This window comes from Papilio polytes, unplaced genomic scaffold, assembly GCF_000836215.1.
Source record: "Papilio polytes unplaced genomic scaffold, Ppol_1.0 DF824047.1, whole genome shotgun sequence".
NCBI lineage: Eukaryota > Metazoa > Arthropoda > Insecta > Lepidoptera > Papilionidae > Papilio > Papilio polytes.
Genome location: NW_013525157.1, coordinates 3,329,686 through 3,350,008, shown reverse-complemented (window position 1 = coordinate 3,350,008; position 20,323 = coordinate 3,329,686). Strand labels below are relative to the sequence as shown.

Genomic DNA, 20,323 nt, shown 5'->3' with positions numbered 1-20,323 from the left:
ATCTAACTTATTTAGACAAACTATAGTGGGGAATTATTTATGAACTAACCATTTGTCGAAGTCTTCAAAATCCCGAGACATCTTTTTTTATATCCTATATTTGTTACCAATAAGTGGTAACACATAATGCAGTAAATAAATAAAACACTCATTAGCTTTTGAATACATATATTTATCATTTAAAATGGTATTCAATGTAAATAGTGGAATATTTATAAGTAAAGGAAAGCTAAGCATCTTATAAAAATATTTTATACTTTCAAACTGGACATAGTAGGGAATTGTGTCTTATTCACAAAGAAAACATTCCTTGGGTTGAATTCAAATCAACCTTTTTATAGTAGATATTTTTTAAAGTAATTATTATGAATATTTTAGTAATATTTCTCAAATCAAAATATGCAATGTATTGAATAAATAAAATATGGAATGCAATAAGACACAAATTTGTAATATTTACGCAAATAATAAATTGCCCAACAGTCTTCGTAATATTTATTAACTTCAATCAAACATTTTTTTTGGATTTTTTTCAATTTAATTTCATAAAACGCCATACAAAACACAATACAATCTTAATGTCTCATTTAATACTTCAAACTTCTAAAATAATAAATTAAACTTCTCTTTTCTAAAATTGCGTAACTTTACATTGAAAAATATTACATATCCTTGTATTATTTGTATCTATAAGAAAATAGTCATAAAATATCGCAATATACACTATCCTTGATCTACTCAGAAGCAATTGCTTAAGTACTTAAACATAGCAAAAGTAGCAGAAACCAAATAAGACCCTAAACACAATAATCTTAAGCATTATCGACAATTATTGTGGGGTTTATAAATGCTGGTCCACTAACAGATCCCTTTCTTATAAAGGGCAAAAAGATTTACTAAAGACAACTAAGGCATACAGCGCGAGGCAAGACAGCTGTTTAAATTCGATTATAGCAATTTTATTAAGTTCAAATAACCTCAGCCTGTCTCAACGTAAACATGTAAAATCTGCCCAAAACTTTTATATCACTAATAAAGAATTTCAACACCAACCAACTTTACAAATAACAGAAGGACGTCAACGATTTATAAAGATTTTTTTAAATGGATATCTCAATAATCTTAGTGAAGTTGGATACAAGCTGTTCGAAAAAGGCAGTTCGCATCTTAATTAATAAAAAAAAATTAACTCAAAATGTTTTTTTGGGAAATTGCGTTTAAGGTTTGTTATGTTTACACTAAAACATAGGAAATTCATGCTCTCTTTTATTTTCATTCTATTTTGATGCGAGTTGTATAAGTCGTATTCTAGCGAAAATAATGTCGTTTAGTCGTCGTTGAGTTAATTCTTTTTAAGTAATAAAGGTGCGAAGTTGTCTTAGGTGTTGCCGTCTCGCTCACTCGTAAGAAAAGCATATGCACTAACTTCAGAGAAACATTGAAGGTGAGTCCATGTGGTAGTGACGAGAGTCAACTTATACAAATAAAGTCATCAATTGGTGAGAATTAACCAGTGAGGGTTTGTGTTGGGAAAGAGGTAGGGGTAATGCGTGTGTTTGTGTGGAAGGGTGATGGATGTGTGGGGGCCAGGGGAGGGATTAGGGCAGCGGCTTGTGCTCGGGGATGGTGGGCGAGGTGGCGCCGCTGGCCGCGCGGCTCGCGTCGCGCAGCGCCTCGTCGAAACTCTGGGTCGAGTTAGAGCGAGACGCCACTTTACCCTGTTAAAACAAACAATTCAATAATGTAAATTTATTATATTAATATTATAAATGTAATAGTTTGGATGGATGGATGTTTGTTAGAGTTTGTAGCCTAAACGGCTGAACGGATTTCGATGAAATTTAGTATAGATATAGAGGATAGTCTGGTAGAACACAAAGAACACTTTCGTTTTTTTTAATTCCATCCGGACAGAGTCGCGGGCGAAAGCTAGTACTAATATTAATAGGGCTTACAAGTGTCTTTTTACGTCTTATATTGTGGTGTGCTAGTTATGTAGGATGGCAGGAGTCATAGCATATCTTTGAATATTTTTTATAATAAATAGCCATACTCTTACGACACGGTTTAGTCTATATATTTTATACTGAACAGGTAAATAAATTGGAAAAACCGTCATACAGGAAAGAGACAAAAACTTCAAGTTAACAACAACAAAGACGCAAGGTGCCATGGTAACGGAAATTGTTATCCAATTACAAAGGCTTTCGTCGTCATTTGAAATTTAATAAATGCAATTGAAATATGACAAATGTAAACAAAATCCAGTTTTATAACGTAATGCGAATGAAGCCACGGGTAGTATATTAACAAACACTGAAGGTGCTTGGTGTGTGGGGTGTGGGGTGTGGTGTACCTTGACGTTCTCGTAGGCGGTGCCGACGCGCTCCTCGATGGAGCGGAAGGAGTCGGAGTTGCGCATCTGGCCGAGCTTGCTGGACACGCCGGCGGTGATGCCGCCCAGGATGGACGTCGTCTTCTCAGCAGTCGATTTTATCACAGATTCAGTTTTTTGGTATCTGTCGATAGATACATAAGAAAAATAATAAATAATTTCGTAATTAACTTTCAAATACCATGACTTAGTAAAAGTTATTTCATTACGTTTTCTTGGTCTTTTGTTAAAGGTAGTAGAGAAACGTAGGGATTTAGTGCGAACATAAAATCGTGCAGTTAATTTGAGACAAGACTCAGTTGACCAGGATTTTATGGTTTTAACTGTCAACTTAGATACTATATATTAATTTTAACAAATCTTTGTTGTGGAAAATACAAAATCAAACATGTATATAAATCGTAACGATAAATCTAATTTTATATATGGCTATCTTACACATTACAGTTAATGCAATAAATAGATCAAGTAGTGTAAGCGATAACTGATAACAACTTGTTCAAAAATTATTGATATGGCCGGGTAAAGAAATAGCCAATTTGATTTATAGAAAATCAATTCCAGATTCTAAAAACCTCTTTATTTTTACGTTATTATTCTCCCTACTACTGTTCTTTTTTAAAACAAAATACCGATTAACTCCATTTCATATTATATATCTCACTTGTATAATATATTTAACAGAGACAAGGAAATACCGTGTTAAGCATAAAGTGTGGTTAGCGTTGCAATCTGATCCGACGCACGAACCGATCCAGTTCCCGATTAAAACAAGACGGTAATATATTAAAAAACTAGTCCTTAATAAATGCTTGTCTATAAAAAAACTGAAATATATTTGTTGTTCCTTGTAGTTCTTTAAATAATCTTGCTATTGATTTATTTTAAAAAGTAACAAAGAGTCAAGGGCGATTTTTTTAAATGAAAACCGAAAATTAATAAAAAATCACAAGGTACAAATTACAACATAACGGAACAAATTTCTTACAATGCATAAAATTGTGAGAGATCGATAAAAATATTGTGTCTAGACTTCATTAAAATGGGTCGGCTAGTATTGGGTTTTATCGGCAGTACTCACGAATCGTTACGTCACAATACTACAATGTTCAGATTGCCACATATCTCTGAATCACCAACAATATACAGTAATAGGCGATATTGATTAACAAAATAATTTGTTAGGAACGTTTGCGCAGGGTTTTAACCTTTTTTTAAATTCATTATTTACGATTATTGTATCTTTATAAAAATAACATAACCTGCATCTAGGCCGTTTTTACTACGTCTAAAGTTACTACTCAAGCTTTATTTGTATAACTACTTTCTTTTGGGTTAGAACAATTTTTAATAACTTAAAAACCACACTAACTGTGCTAGCGGTAATATTTGTTAGTTAAAGCATTAGCAAACAGTACACAATGTGATTTGCGTTATTACTAAAAACGTGGATTTCCATTGTAACAGAGATATTTTTTGTATTTACTTCAATGGGAACCCACGGGAAATAAATAAATTAGCGTAGTGTAACCGTACTTACATTGGTGCTTCCGTCACAGCCTGCGTAAGCGCAGCGACTCGAGTTTCAATGGTTTGATAGCTGTTATGTAACAAACCAAATGAAAAATCAAATGAAACGAACCAAATTTAACGCAACCCGAAAAGCTCAAGCGAATCATACAGCAAGCGAAGTGGTAAAAAAAATCTGTCTTACTAAATAACTCTAGATAATGTTCTAACCCAGGAGAAATATTCATTCACCTAATTAGCTGTGCAAATAATTATGTGTAACATTGTATCCATGTCACTTACACTTGGCTCTCCTTTACGTTTTTCAAACCCTGATTGACGTCCTCGGTGATCTCCTTCCACACGGTTATGCCAAGTTTCCTTTTCAACTCCGAGCTCTGACGAATCTGAAATTAAAGGATTATTCTTACACATATTTATTATCTCTATTTATTTCCAAAACGGACAGGAGAAAGAGGAATTAAAAATGTAACTTTTTCACTAAGAAATTCTTAAGCAGCGGCATCGTGGATCGAAATCAGGTTGTTAGCATACTGGTAACTTAAAGCGAGCGCCCGGACATTGAACTGCCGCGACCGCGTGTTATATCGTTACTTGTAACGATATGTAACAAACAATTGTGAAATTAAAAAAAAAACGTTTATTTTTTTATGTTACTCGAAGTTTAAAACAATTCCAATTATTATTAGGTAAAATAATGATCGTTTTTAGGCAAAAAAACAACTTCTGAAATAAACACAATTAGTGATATCGTCTTGACCTACGAGTTTATTTAACTATAAAAATTGTTTCGGAATTTAAGATGTTTACTTATGTTTGCTAGCATCCGCTGGTATCGTAACCTACCTTGCTCTGCAGCACGGTGCGCAGGGTAGCGATCTCGTCCTCGACGCGGGCCAGCTCGTGGCTCCACTCGGCGCGAAGCTGCTCCACCTGCTCGGGCGACAGGCCCGCCAGCTCGTCCGGAGTGTTCGCGTCGCCGGCGCCCGCACCGCCACCCGCACCCGGCATCGCTTCCTCAGCTAAACAAAACTTATCACTTAAATCCTTTGTTCGAAAACAAACTACAAATAACGTACTTCGAACTCCAAGATTAAGTAATTTGAAGTAAACCTTACATTATATTGAATACTACGAAAAAAATCTTGCGAAGTTTGAGGCAGATTTGGTAGCGTTTCGACTAAAATCTACAATTCCGACACTTATTAATTGATAGTCTCCTTTGCAATGAGTAGTTAATGGTGTTTTAACCTTATTTTTATTTTGTTCGTCATTGGGATGAGTGTATAATTAAATATTATTATTTAGCTAAAACAAATAAATAAGAGGTATTAAATAATTTTATGCATTGTATAATCTTCTAATGAGGTGAAAGGCTTCAACTTAAAGATTAACACATTTAACTTGAGATTTCTTTGCATTACTGTCCGCATCTACCAAACAACTAATGGTCATTAGAGTGCAAAAAAACTAGTACAGTTAAGATTTCACTGCACACTGTCGAAATAGTTTTAAATGTTTTTACATTCACAATTTTAAATGTGATGTAATCGTATTTGAATTTCTTTATTTGTTATTATTCTTATGTTTAGAACCTGTTGCGCCAACTTTACACGAATGATAGATAAGGACAGAGATATGATGAGTGCATTTGTTTTGTTAGCGGTCGCTCTAAGTTTACCCCCTTGGCCTCCCACGCGCAACTTTAACAAGGAATCTTAAACTTGTTCTGGAAACCAGAATTATTCCGAATGTTCAAGCAATCTGATTAGGAAAAAGAAGGCAAACTCTCTCGGTAACAAGACGATTTTAGCAAAGATAAACAATAGACAAAATATTTTCAAAAAGAAAACGGAAAAAAAAATTTAGAATCCAGTTGTTTATCGTATATAGTTTCATAGTATTACTAGTTTTGTGATATTGAAAGTTACAACATAAGATACGAAGGAACCATAGACAATATGAATATTCATTGTACTATATTATTCTTGTTACTAAAATGTATATCCAAGATTAATTAACGTTTATTTTATGAAAACGAAAGCTCTTTTCGGTCCGTTAAATTTTTAGAACGAAATTTACATTTGTATAAAAAGGAGTAATAGTAGGGACTACCCAAAATAATTACATAAATTTTTTTAGCTATTAATTAAAAGGATAATGAAATTTTTAAGACTATATCATATATCATACCTCATACTAATATTATAAATGGATATGGATGGATGGATGGATGTTTGTTAGACTTTGTAGCCTAAACAGCAGAACGGATTTTATTGAAATTTGTCTTAGATGTAAAGGATAGCCTGAAAGAACACATAGGCTACTCACTTTTGTTTTTGTTTTTAATTTCACGCGAACGGAGTCGCGGACTAAAGCTAGTTGTACATAAAGCATTAAGTACTTGTATAGAAAATGTTATCGTACATAACATATGATTAGGCCACGCGTCATACTATTTCACTATAATTAAATAGATATACAACTGGCCGGAAGTTGTGTAAACAGCGTGGCTACACAACAATTACATGTGATCACTACAAAACTTACCTCCGTCATATTACGTCTATTTTATTGTACATTTTTTATTAATAATAACACTAATTTATAAAATAATCAAACGCCAATTAACACTTGCTACTGTCGTATTCAATGTTTGTTGGCATTGGCATTGTGTCCTTAAGCACAGAATTTGCTAGTTAAGGAGCCAAGGCGATATTTATGCTGTAATCACTGATTAATCAATAAATAAACTTTATGTAAGGTGATATTTTATAATTGCAGTTCAAGCGACGATATTAAAAATATATTCATACTTTTTATCAATGAAGGGCAATAATGCTTAACCTCAATGTAATAAAAAAAATAATAATAGCGACTCACGAGCGTCTATAAACTGCATAATATACTACTGTAGAGATGTTTATTAACTTTAAAATCGACTATCCAATTTAAGAAATAATAAGAATATATTACAAATTAATGCATTACAAAGTAATAAAGATTGTTTAATTGGATTATTAACATCGAAGCGACTTGCAGTCCACTAATCTAGACCACTTGTAATAATATGTAAGATTTCTGACTACTACTATACGTCGACTTTTGCCTTAGTCCCCAGTTTCTTATACTACTTCTTTATCCGTCAAGTGATAGATATACAATATTCATCAAAATTTGTCTGAAATTTGCTGTACGTCGTTACGTCCTGTCACCTGTTTGAAATAAAATAACAATCGTACGATAACAACAGTGACTACATTTCCTAACACTTTGAATAAGTTAAAACATATGTTTCAATGTTGTATTAGTCATTACTTGTCCATATACATTACTAACCTCCAGGCGTGATGCCCAGAAACTTTTTGTAGTTTGTGTGACTGGAAACTTTGGCGAGATACGGTTTGGAGAGGTCTTGGAAGGTGACGCGCACTTCGCGAATCTTTTTCCTAAATATTCGGAGTCGTCTGCGACGATTGTCCATGTAGAACTCCGTCTCAATACAAAGCGCAGAGTCTGCGAGGTCGGGCAAGGCGCGCCAGTCCGCTTCGGCCTCGGCGTCACGCGGCCAGTTCGCCAACTCCTCCAGCTCGTCCAGCTCATCTACCGCAACATCGAAACTGGGCGTCGAGTCGTCATCCGGAGGCACGAAGTACGGATCCTCCATGTACTCCAGGCTCGCGGGCTCCGCACTTCCATCTCGGGTGTTCGCCATTTCACTATCTTCCTCTCCTACCGCGAATATCCATCATACTTTCGATATTAGAAAAACAACGAGTCGAATATGTCCACAGCTGTCTTTTAATACACATTGGCGATGTTGAAATTTCAAATAAAACGTGTGACAACAAAATTCAAAGAATCGGTGTGGCCAGAATGTTCACAGCCTACATGGTTCTATCACAGATAACAAACACTCGACAAAGTTAAAAAGTTTGACAGCGCTGGCAATATGTCCGTGATCCGGCTCCTCGCCACGTCGGAGCTCGTTAGTACAACCGGCCGCGTCCGTCTCGCGCCGCTGCCTGACTGCTCCTATTCGCCACTTTCACCGACCACCACGCGAGCTACAATCTGGCTATTTTATATGATCTTGACCTCCAAACATATTTTTCGATTAATCGGAATAATTGAAATAAAATTTAGCAAACGTGAGCGAGAGCAAAGTTACTCTCGTTATACAGGCATTCGTGCGCGCGACGCTGACGATCAAAACGAGTCCAAAAACCGTACTCACCTTGTATTGCCAAAGTTTATTGACAGTGCCCGAGCCCGCGGCGAGTGAGCGGCGGCTGTGCGGACGCTGGAGCGCGGCATAACAGACTTACGTCATTTTTTACTTGTCGACACAAAACGTAAAAACGTTGATTGCCAAACTATGAGTCACACCGATTTTACTTTACGAAATCAGAGAGATAGACCTCATGCAACACAGTAAATACTTTTGTTACTAGTTACTAAATAATTTCAAACATTCTATAATCAAGACACTGTTGGAAATATACCAAACATATAGACATAAAAATCATATTGGCTTATTTAATGTAGTACATTGCAGGTATAACATAAATTTAAATAATGCATTATATCTACAAGATACATATATATGCATATATGATTAGTATATGAAATATAAATAACTTAGAAAATAAAATAAAATAAGTTTTTAACTCTAAAGACATTTATAAAATTATGCACAACATATTTTTATATGTGATTTTTATAAGTTAAGATTAATAATGTTTTCCTTAATATGAAATGTTAATTAAAAAAAAAGAGAAACCTTTAAATGTAAATCATACAGTGCTGTCAACACTTTTTCCAGGTGTTTATTAACGGAATGCCTAGATCTACTAGTTTAAACCATCAGGAATGATTCATATACCGAAGAAATTGATGCTATAAACACTGATTGTTGTTAAAAATAAGGGGATAATTTTAGTTCTTAATGGAGAAGACTTATGTCTGGTAGAATCTCTATAGAGAAAAGAACTAGACAAAAACTTCCGTAGCTCATCTCAAATGTAACCAACTTTGTTATTTCATATCGTCATTATGAAATAAAATATGGTATAAGATACAGAAATGCAATTTATTTATGTAGATGATCATAGTCTTACTTAGATTTTAAAAGCGGAAAACTGTAACAAAGACTTTTACATAACTACACAATGAAAGATGCATATTACTACAACAGTTCCAAATAAATTCTATTAACACAATGGCAGTGCCACTACACAACAACTTTATTTAAAAAATTGTATGGTTTTCTTCTATTACTTGTAATATTAACTTCAGTTGATTGTAATTTTTCAATACATATATTTAGCTCATAAACAAACCTCTTTACATTACTTTATAAAAATTTGTTGTAGCACTTCAGAGGTTTCTTGTGTTTTACCAAGAAATGGAATTTATCTTTTAAATGACTATATCATATAGTACAAGATAACATCAGATATACGGGTACTGTGTTAGTTTCTACAACAATGGAATGACCATGATGGATTTGCTACACTGAAAACTCTTGAGAAAAACAGCTTTAAAGATGTATTTTTTTACTGACCTGTTTGAACACCGCTCATTCCGCTAAGAAATAGTTTCTACGTTTCAGTCTCAAATAGTACTAATATATTTTAAAGAGATTAGATGTTATTAAGGTCAAATTCACTAAATAAACAAAAACAAGCTGACTGGACTCTGTAAAACGCTTAGATTCTTCTGGTCTCTTCTGTTGTTCAACAAAGTGGTAAGAATATAAATCGTTCTGCACTAAACCTCTGATTAGTAAAAAAAAAACTTCCCCTTCCAACACAGATAACTAAAATACACTTTTTGCTATTGCTTATATACAGGTTAAATATTAACATAATTCCGCCATTTTGTTCAATTTTGTCATTTAATTTAACTTTATACAGTCTGTATTTCAACGATGACATAGTATATTTTGTGTTAATTTCCCAGTGACTGCTTTCCATGGACAGGTTAAAAGCTGTGGTATTTTGTGCCTATTTCATTTGCGCCATTTTGGCGCTGATAGCAGTGGGTGTTGGTGGTGGTTAGGCTTCAAACTATTTTCATACATTAAAATTAACTGTCAGTAGCATCAATAAGCTCTTTTAAGCTGATATGAAGCATAAGCTGTCATAGCGAAGGACCAACCTATCCATCTATCAAGATTAGTTATTTCAGTTTAAGTGTAGTCTGTGATCTTTGGTATTTGTCATTTATATTTGTCTTTGCAGTCTCCTGTTCTTGTTCCTCAGAAATCTAAACTATTTTTTTCCGAAGTGATAAGCGTTTCTTCAATTTCACCATAACAGAAGACAAATCTAAGCGGTACGTTACTTCCTGAATACTTTCTGTATAATTTGTGTTTTTATTTTATATGTTATCACTTTTTTTTACTTTGTTTCTAAATAGCCTGAGAAAAATGTCTGCCACTGCATTATTTGGAAATACCTCTGCCCTCGGCGGAAGTTCCGGGGGTAACAAACATCTGGTAGAATTCCGTGCTGGAAGAATGACTTTGAAAGGCCGCATGGTACATCCAGACAAAAGGAAGGGCTTGTTGTATGTGTACCAAGGGGAGGACTCGTTGATGCATTTCTGTTGGAAAGATCGTACCACCGGGGAAGTGGAAGATGATCTTTTGATTTTCCCTGATGATTGTGAATTTGTGCGCGTGTCAGAATGCACTACTGGTCGTGTGTATGTGCTAAAGTTTAAGTCCTTCTCTAAGAAGTACTTCTTCTGGATGCAGGTAATTCAAAGTTTTATTCATCTTATTGTAACACTGAACTATAAAATTCCATTGAACACTGCCAGGAATTACTATTTAAAGTATGACTTGTAAGGTGCTCACTTGGTATAAAGCAATGACCTATAATCAAAATGAAATAGTTTGTTGTTTGAAAATTTAAAAAAATGCAAATGGAAATATAAAGCCATCTAGTATTTTAAAAGAACAAATACAACATTAATTTTTAATAAAATTACTAGGAGCCTAAAAGTGAAAAGGATGATGACTACTGCCGCCGCATCAATGAAGCATTGAACAACCCACCGACGTCCGGAGGCCGCGGGGGAGGAGGAGGTGGAGCACAAGATGGAGAACTACAAAATCTGCTCAACAACATGTCGCAGCAACAACTCATGCAGCTCTTCGGAGGCGTTGGCCAGATTGGAGGCTTGTCGTCCCTTCTTGGAACTATGGGGTATAACTTGTTTATTGCTATAATGATTATATTAGACTACTAGTTGCACCATGATTTATTCTAACATTCAAATATGAAAAATGGATTGCAAAGGAATACATTAGAGAAAGGGATTTGCATCACTAGTGATAAAATATTCTCAGATCAGATTCTAAAACATTGTGTTAACTTAGTTTGTCAATTATTTTGGTTGTAGGAACAATAGCAGTAGTTCGGGCAGCGGGGGCAGCACGCGCGCGTCCGGCGGCAGTAGCGCGAGTTCCCGCGGGGGAAGTGCGCCTCGCACCAGCGAGCCTGCCTCCACCCCCGCCCCGGCCTCTGCTGCTGCCTCCGCCCCAGCCCCCGCCCCCGCCGCGCCCGCGCGCGCCGTGCCCCGACGCGACCCGGCCCCCGCCGCCACCCCGCCCAACACTGCCAGCGCCACACAACCACGCAGTGAGAACTAAACTTACAAGCTATGCTATTGACTTTTAAGTTATAAGCCTTTATTACCATTCACCCTGTTGTTTTTCTTCTTGCTGTTCTTGTACTTTATATTAAAATTTGACTAATATTTACAAACTCATATATTTGCACTCTGCAGGCGGACAGATCTTCCTATCCGACTTGCAGCGCTACTTCTCGGCTTTAGGCACCGCCCCTCCGGATGCAGCTGGTGCCGGGGGCGCGGCGGGAGCGGAGGGCGTGGCCGGTAGCCCCGGCGCCGGGGGCAACCGGCTGGAGCTGGGCCCCGCGCTCGCCTCCTCCGACGTGGTGGCGACAGCCAGCGAGCCCCGCAACGCGCAGCGCCTGGCGCCGCACCTGCCGGCCACGGGCGCCGCGCCCGACGCCGCCGCTGGCGCCGGCGCCGCCACCGCCGCAGCGTCCGCCGCAGCCAAGGCCCACGACGATGTAAGGACCACTCTACTCTCACCGCAGTTCGCGCAGGTGAACCCCCTGATAGATAGGCTTCGGTATAGGCTGGGCTGCAGATGTTACTAGCACGAAATCACTCTATAATTCTTCCATTCGAAAAATATAAGCTCTCATAAAAGTACTAGACATCTATCACATTAACCTCATTTATAAAGAATTCACCTTAATTGTTTTAAACATATAGTGTAGATGGGTAATGGGTAAAGAAAAGAGTTTTTGTTTAAAGAAGATTTCTTAGCACTATATTAGTTTATCCTGTACTTTATTTGTAAAATAATAATTTTATTCATCCACTATAAAATGTACATACATTTTCAGTAGCTAGTGATGATATAGAGATTATATTTTTTTGGAAAATGATAGCTTAATTTTGTGTAAAAAACTATGTTTTCAGCACAAAATTTACAACACCCATATATAACAATTATGTTAATACATTCTAAATATTTAGATATAAGTATGTATGTTTTAATGTACAACTGTGCGAGAGCTTATATTTTAAATTCAAATTTTGGATAAAAACGTTTTTGGCACCTTCTAATGTGGCTTCTAAAATGCTGGGCTAAATTCTTTTAGTGGGTTTTAAGTTCACATAAAAATTGTCACACATCTTCGCATACCATATATTATTATAAATAATAAGCAATCATCAACTGGTTGCATACTCCATAATAACTCTTGACTAACTTATTTAAGCATCTGATGTAAGCTTCTGTAAGTTACTTAACACTCCCTTAAGTACGAATTTTTGTTTATGTTAAGACAGGATTTTCAAAAACATACCATGGACATATACAAGTGTTAGCATGGTATGGGAATGTAATGAGGAGGGATGAATCGCATGTAACATGGATGTTAGTTGTAAGTGTGGAGATACATTGGTAGAGGTAGAATTAAAAAGAGATGGATGGATTACATGAAAGGTGTTATGATCAAGAAAGGAGTGATGACAGATCTGACCCAGAGCGCCGATCTCACGGGAGTAGGATAAAGTAGAGATGATGGACAAATACAAGCATTCTTTTAAATGCATTTTAATAAAAATTATCTCAATCTAAAGTAAGTTAAGGTAAAAAGTTGACCTGTACAATCTTATTAATGGTCTATATTTGGACATTGCTTCATGGTTGCATGTTTTGACTTGGAATGCCTTCACCATTAAAAATCAGATTTGGCAAATGTTGGGTTTTACATACTGCTTCTTTGCTTCTTCAAAGTCGACCTATGGGCAACTGCTTGTTTTTCTATCGTTCTTCCTTCATATCTTTAAAACACATTTTTTTAATAACATGATTTCACTATCACAATTTTTATTTCAGATATTTTACATCCAGATCATTTTGTTTGTATTTAATATGATTAAATTCATAAAAATGCCATTCTATTTTGTTTGCTAACCTCCCTTTAGCTTTGTCTCCTTTTTAGTAATATTTATCCTAAATCTGGATCAGTTTGTCCATTGTAATGTGTAAAATGTCAGATTTAGTTATATTTTTATAGGTCTTATTTCTTATAGATAGAAAGTCAAAGTTTAATTCTCTACTGCATTTTACAGTTTTAGCTAGTTGTAGTTAAAAGCAAACTATTACAGCACTGCAGGTCTTAGTGGGGTGAACATTAATTTTAAATACGAGACATTAAACTTTATATGATAGTGATAATATTCAAAAAGAGATGTATTTCTCCAGGCTGCCAATCAATTCTCAGCGGCACTGGCCTCGGGTCAAATGGGTCCAGTAATGAACCAGTTCGGTCTGCCAGGGGAGGTGACTTCTGCAGCTAGCACTGGCGATATGCAGGCATTCTTCAAAGCCCTGGAGAATACCTCCAACGCATCCGATTCCTCCAAGAGCCAGGATGAAGACAAAAAGAAGGAAAAGGCCAAGGAAGAGAAAGATGGAAAAAAAGACGACGATGCTGGGATGTCGTTAGATTAGAGTCATTTGGAAATATTTAGGGTACATCTCTAAAGTATTTTCAATTTATATGCTTTTCAATAGTATAGCTTATATGTAGTGTTGTCAATTTCTAGCCTTATGTAAAGGGTAGTTGCGTTATATGTGTAGACATATTAATTAAATGTTTTACGTCAATCTACTTATATATCTCAAAAAATGATGTAAAGACATAGTTCACATTATTTACTATTGATGTCGACGTATCATAGCATTTTGTGGCTTACTGTTTTATAATTATTTTTCTTTGTGTTATAACCCATGACTATAAATGACGGTTTTTATTACTTGGAATAAAAAAGTTCTTATGTTTTGGTAAGGTTTATGCATTGTATCATTGTTCAAATGTCATATTCTAATAATATAGAAATAAATATTCCATTTTGTTGTTTCAAGTTAGTACTAAACCCACATATCTATAGTTTATAATAGACAATTTTTTGAGCGACTAGTTTCCTCGTTTACTACTATGATGAACATCTTCAATTAAATAATGGTGTGAAGAATGACAGTTGTTGACAAGTTACTTTTTATAAATTACTTATTATAAACCCTGAAAGGTAGGTTCATATGTAAATTAAATGATGTTGTAGGTTACAATAACGATTATTGAAATTTTGTGTTAGAACAATTTCATCAGGTTTTTACCGGACGCTAACTAGCGACCCAAAATTAAATAGACTAGGGCGTGACATGGTGAATGGCATTTTTAGCGAGGAAGCAAAGTAGTGGTATTTACCTAGCATTCGCGCCAAAAAATTGGGCGGAAGAATTTACATTGAGACGGTGTCGTGAGTAGCGGATGAGGTAACTGCTCGTTTCAATCTCAAATGTAAACTTACTCGCATCTAAATATCCACAGCATTTGATTATGCTTTGAATAAGTCAAATAAAAGACTTCTTACGTAAGCCGTGAACACGTCATCGTACGGTAGGTACAGACTCTCGGTTGTTTATCTACGTCGTGTTTAGCAATTTAGAGCTTTAACTGCTTAATGTCAAGGCACAATTCGGCAAGCAACTTACGCTAATAATTTTATTGCATTAACATATTTTGAAATTGTTAATACTATGAAGAAATGTAAAAATGTATGTACTTGGATAACGCCGTTGGTAATCTTTAAGTAGCTTGCCTACATTGAATAACAAATACAAGGATATGCACATAGGATCGTCATATTATTAGTCTAATTAAAAAATTACAGATACCTATTGTCTATTAGATATTATCTTAATATCTCGTTGGTTAGGTAGTGGTCATGTTTAACATCGTTTCAAGGCTCATGTTTGCTATAAACTAAACGAAGACAACTTTCATTTTAAACACGAATCGAGCGATACTCTGTAGCAGTAGCCATAGCCACTATAACTTAACACGGCGAAGCATTTTAGATTAGGTATGGAGCGGGAGCGAAGGCACGGCACGGTTGCGCGTGACCTCGGCGCGGGGCGCGGGGCGCTGGGGAATCCTTCTGGCGCCAGACCGGCACCGGTGTCTGCCCGCGCCCTCCGCTCCGCGTCGGCCCCGCGCCACTCCACTCGAAATAGATGCACGGTGATTTACGCCTCGGGCGTATGAGTAAATATGTTGCTCGCCTGCCGCCTGCCGCTGCCTTGGCACGTCCGCCCGCCCCCGCCGCGCCGCGCCGCCCCCGCGGCCGCGCACCGCACCGCTCTCTCGCGGACCTGCCGCTGCCGAGTAAGCCGAGCGTGCGATGAACGAAACCCGCGCCGCGCGAACAATCGCGACCTACCACGTCTTTGAATGCACGCGCGGTGTACGCCATGACGTTGCCATTTTTTATGTGGATACAGGTAACATCGGTCGCTTTCAAGGTGATACGCTCGTAATGGCAGCACAATCGCACTAGACTAGACGGACATTAGCGATTGTTTATGTACTCTGAGCGCACACCTAAGCTGAATAGCAGAAAAAAGATGAGCTCTGGAAAGATTTCATTATTGACGTAGTTATGCGGTGACGTAGGCGAATGACTAACTTTAAACCTGTTGTGATCCAACATCTATGTAGAAATTCTGTTGCATGAATAAATTGCTACTATTAAAAACTCTCATGAAATGTACATCTTTAATTTGGAAGTGGAGCTGGACTTAGTACATTGTATGATGCATTTATTTTATCATCTTAAAATGGAACTTAAGCTAATGTACAAACTATCTATTTGAAATGTAAAAGTAATTAATGGATATGTTAATGAGAGTTTAACTAGTATTTAGTTAGAAAATCTCTTGTCGTATTGGGATAATAAACATTCTGCGTATTCTTTTAAGTAGGGACTAAAAGAGAAACAATATTCGATTAAATGTAATTATTAAATTGTTTCATTCTAGAATACCAATAAATGAATCATAACCGATGTACACATAATATATTGTATGAGTATATTTTAATAGCGTTTTATTATGCAACTTTTGTTATTTTACTTCTTACGTACACTTGTTTAGGAAGTAGGTACTTTACCAAAACCAAAATTCTAACTGACAGTTTCAACTGAAGAGTAGAAATTAATCGTTAAAACTGTGCCTGTAGGCAAAAAATTTAACTGAATAGTTCAATTGACAGTTTAAAGTTTGCCTAAACAAGCACAGTTTTAAACGTACGGTTCGACTCTACAGTTTAAACTGTCAGATCTGAGCGGCTGTATTGGACATAATATTCAAATACGAATTGCAATATCGGTGAAAGGAATTTGCAAATCTATTCATAGTAATTTAATAGCTCGATGTTACATGGCCTCAATGTATTGCTCGGGTAAATAATTTTCCTATGCAAAGATACTGTGATATTAGATACGGTACGATAAATAATTTACATGAAACGATTGTATTTTTGCAAATATTGACTACGGATAACTTGACGCGATATAGTTTTTATCACGATTTACTTATCGCGCTGATAACTCTATTATGTGTAAAGATGTCATAGAAGTTTAATTTTTTAATTTATAACAAAAATCGTACCATTTTTCAAAAGTTCCCCAACCTATTCAGAACTGATCTATCGTTTATATGGTATGGTAAAATAACTCTAGTCTTTAATGTGTCACTCAATGACTCCCTTAGTTTAAATTTTTTTTTTTTTATATTTTACTTATTTTACTTTTTCTGCTCTAATATATAGTTTCAACAAAATATTAGAGCAGAAAAAGTTAGGGCTTTAGTAATTTGTAATGGTCAATTGCTATTGAAGTGAGGGCGGTCATTAGCAGCGTTGCGCGCAGGCTGTGGCGTACCAACGATCGGGGAATAAAAAGCGTCGAGCTGTGCGCAGGCGCACGACGGCGGAGACCGGTCCCACAGGTTCTGCTCGGGCTCAGTCGCCGCCGATGCCGCGCCGCCTCTACTCCATTCATCATGTTACAATCACTCGATCCGTGGAATTTCAACTGACTCAGGTGAAACGATATAAAGTCTATAAGGCCAAATGACGTCAACTTTTTGATAATTAAAATGATACAGTTGTAATAGGTAGAGGTAGAGGTTACCTCTTGGGCTTATACCAAAAATATAAATACGCTACCGACGAATAAATCAATAGAAATTAACGATATTTAAAAAATGGCGTATCATTCAAAAACAAGTTAACAAATGTTGAATTTGATAGTGCTCTGGTAACGAATATTCAATTAATCTTTGGGAAATCGTTTCGGACCTCTTTCCAGAAGATCAATAGGTAGGAAATAATATAGCACCTTGTACTATTTGTACATAATGCGAGCTAACAACTAATAGTTTGCAATTGCATTAAATAAAATGATAATTTTATATGTTAACTATGTGTTAGCGTAATAAGCGTGTCTTTCTTTCCATTAATTAAGCGATAAGATTAGGAGAAGTTAATAACAGCGTTAAAAAGATAATAGTTTTTTGAGACTAGAGACTTGATTATCTTTGCATTGGCATAGACAATGTCGATGTTATATTAATAAAAAAATGAGTTTTTATGTTAAGCATTATATTATGCAGGAAAGGGCCATTTTAAAAGGGCTGGCTACCTAGTGGCGGGCAGGTGCATTGTCGACCTGAGATCCTGCCTCCTTGTTTATAAGTTCTGCGAACCTAAAGTCAATGCGCCGTAAAATGCGGTTACCTGTTCATTTTTTAATTTACGTTTACGATGACGTATATTATCAATTATTTGCCTAATTTCAATTTTAAATATCGAATAAAAGATACAATGGAATTTTACTTCGAGTAATTACGTTTAATAATATTTAAAACGATCAGTTAGTGAACGCGTGCAAAGTTTATTTTTTTAAATACGGGCAAAGTGCAATTAATTATGTAAGTATCGCGCAGGTCATCAGTAACATTATTACAGTGACCCTTATTGAATTTTATTCATTAACTTGGGCTCATCGATAACTAGAATTCTGTTCCTATACATATTAACCAATGATTCATTAATATATTATCATCTACATAAAAGATAACGATTCAAACGATAATCGTAATTTATAACTTTTGTAACAGCTATAGCTATAATACATAATATGTATAACGTAATGTTATCTGATATTGTTTGTGTGCCCAAACTTTCATTATCGTTTTTTGTCCTAGCTTTATTTAAACGTAATTTTTTGCTAGATACTAAATGATAATTGCGATATACTTACACCTTTGTGCATAATTTTAAAATGTTAAATACAATCACAATTACTAATTCTTTTAACGTATAATAAGGTGGCAAACAAGCAAGCGTCCCCTGAATTAGCCGAATAAAGCCGTTAAGGTATCTATCTCCTCTTCCTATGCGCCTCTTCCTCCGTCAAATCCATTTAACTTTTAATAATTTCCTTGTATTAAATAGGTGGGAAACGAAAGGGGGTTTAAATTTTTTTAAATTCTTCACACATGTGCTGGCGTCGCGTCACTGTATGCTACACATATAGTATCGTTTGTATCGTCTATACTTTTAACGTATAGATTTAAACTGTATTTCATATTCACAAGTAGACCAATGGCGTCCTGTAGCGTTGCTATAGCAACCCTTATGACTTATGCATAGTGCACTGAGGCACGTTTTTCATGGACTGATGGCCTCAATACTTGAATACATTAGAATATTAATTCGTAGCAATTTCTTAATGTTATGATGATTCGACGTACAAAACTCTCAGCTATTGAGTGAACCTAACAATGTCCGCCGTTGGTAAATAAAAAAAATCGCAACTACATTCCTCGCATAAACTTTTACTTATAGAAGTACTAGCTGTTGCCCGCGACTTTGTCTGCGTGGTATTACAAAACATACGAACTATATAAATAACAAAAAAACTACATATCCCTCGGGTACCGGACATTTCTCGGGGATGAACCTTATCCCATGTGTACTTCAGACTTTGCTTTATAATGTGCCAAATTTCAATAAGATATGTTGAACCGTTGCAGAATGATCAAGTAAATATTAAAAAACTAAATTAATGAATCTCACGGGAACCGTAACTATTCCCGGGATAAAAAGTAGCCTATGTGTTCTTCCAGACTATGCTCTAAACCTGTGCTAAATTTCATGGAGATCCATTCAGCCGTTTAGGCTATAAACGCTAACAAACATACATCCATCCATCTAACTTTCGCATTAATAATATTAGTAAGATTTAAATGAGTAAAGTTTCGTAAATACTATGATGTATTGTTTTCAATACATTTAATTATTAACACTTCATCTACCGAGAATGATAGACGATCTTCATTTAACGTGTGTTTGCTACACCTTTCTCACTACTTATATTAATTTTACAAAAACAATCTCCAGGATGCTTTCAAGCCTTCGTCATTCTCACAAAACGTGCTTTATTTCCTATAACGTAATTGAATATATGAAAAATGGTCGAGCAATACCGTATAAAAGTTAACTTTCAAAATGTAAATAAATCGTTATCTGCAGATGCGTTTTATAAATCAACTATTATTACAAAACGTGTGAATATTTCTTCGCTTATCTTAAATATTTATATATCGCAAATGTCTTTTTGCAAACTCTACCTTATTCTAGTTCTAGCACATGGTTAAACAAACTAAGAAAAAAGCGAAACATTTTTTTTAATCTGTATTTTTTCAACAAGCCATTATTCTGTGTTAATAATAAATATATCCATACCATATTTGACGATAATATTTCTTTAGTTGCACTGACCTCTAGTGACCATAAACAAGGACAAGCGTTAAATATTTATCTCCAGGAATGTTTACATATTTTTGGGCCACAAAATATAAATAGTTTAACAAGAATGGAGGTAAAGAAATAACCTTTTTAGAAAGTAACACGTAAATAAGAAAAGAGAAAC

At 35.6% G+C, this 20,323-nt stretch overlaps 2 protein-coding genes across 5 annotated transcripts; one reads left to right on the top strand and one right to left on the bottom strand.

The window, feature by feature from the left end:
- Window positions 1-481: 481 nt before the first annotated feature.
- LOC106100596 (tumor protein D54) lies at window positions 482-8,132 on the bottom strand. 2 transcript variants are annotated; one of them, XM_013279514.1, is made up of 6 exons: window positions 7,265-8,132; window positions 4,772-4,947; window positions 4,208-4,311; window positions 3,936-3,995; window positions 2,357-2,519; window positions 482-1,718 (listed from the first exon to the last, which is right to left on the bottom strand). In XM_013279514.1, the coding sequence occupies exons 1-6, from the start codon at window positions 7,638-7,640 to the stop codon at window positions 1,599-1,601; spliced, it is 999 nt and encodes a 332-aa protein (XP_013134968.1). In that variant the 5' UTR covers window positions 7,641-8,132; the 3' UTR covers window positions 482-1,598. The 2 variants fall into 2 exon arrangements, with proteins under 2 accessions (XP_013134968.1, XP_013134969.1); XM_013279515.1 differs by lacking the exon at window positions 3,936-3,995 and having other exon boundaries at window positions 7,265-8,128.
- A 1,892-nt stretch (window positions 8,133-10,024) lies between these two features.
- On the top strand, window positions 10,025-14,335 carry LOC106100595 (proteasomal ubiquitin receptor ADRM1). Of its 3 annotated transcripts, none has more exons than XM_013279513.1 (6): window positions 10,025-10,264; window positions 10,349-10,688; window positions 10,928-11,142; window positions 11,339-11,577; window positions 11,774-12,069; window positions 13,746-14,335. In XM_013279513.1, the coding sequence occupies exons 2-6, from the start codon at window positions 10,359-10,361 to the stop codon at window positions 13,992-13,994; spliced, it is 1,329 nt and encodes a 442-aa protein (XP_013134967.1). In that variant the 5' UTR covers window positions 10,025-10,264; window positions 10,349-10,358; the 3' UTR covers window positions 13,995-14,335. The 3 variants fall into 3 exon arrangements, with proteins under 3 accessions (XP_013134967.1, XP_013134965.1, XP_013134966.1); XM_013279511.1 differs by having other exon boundaries at window positions 10,027-10,264; window positions 11,726-12,069; XM_013279512.1 differs by having other exon boundaries at window positions 10,029-10,264; window positions 11,726-12,033.
- The last annotated feature ends 5,988 nt before the right edge of the window (window positions 14,336-20,323 follow it).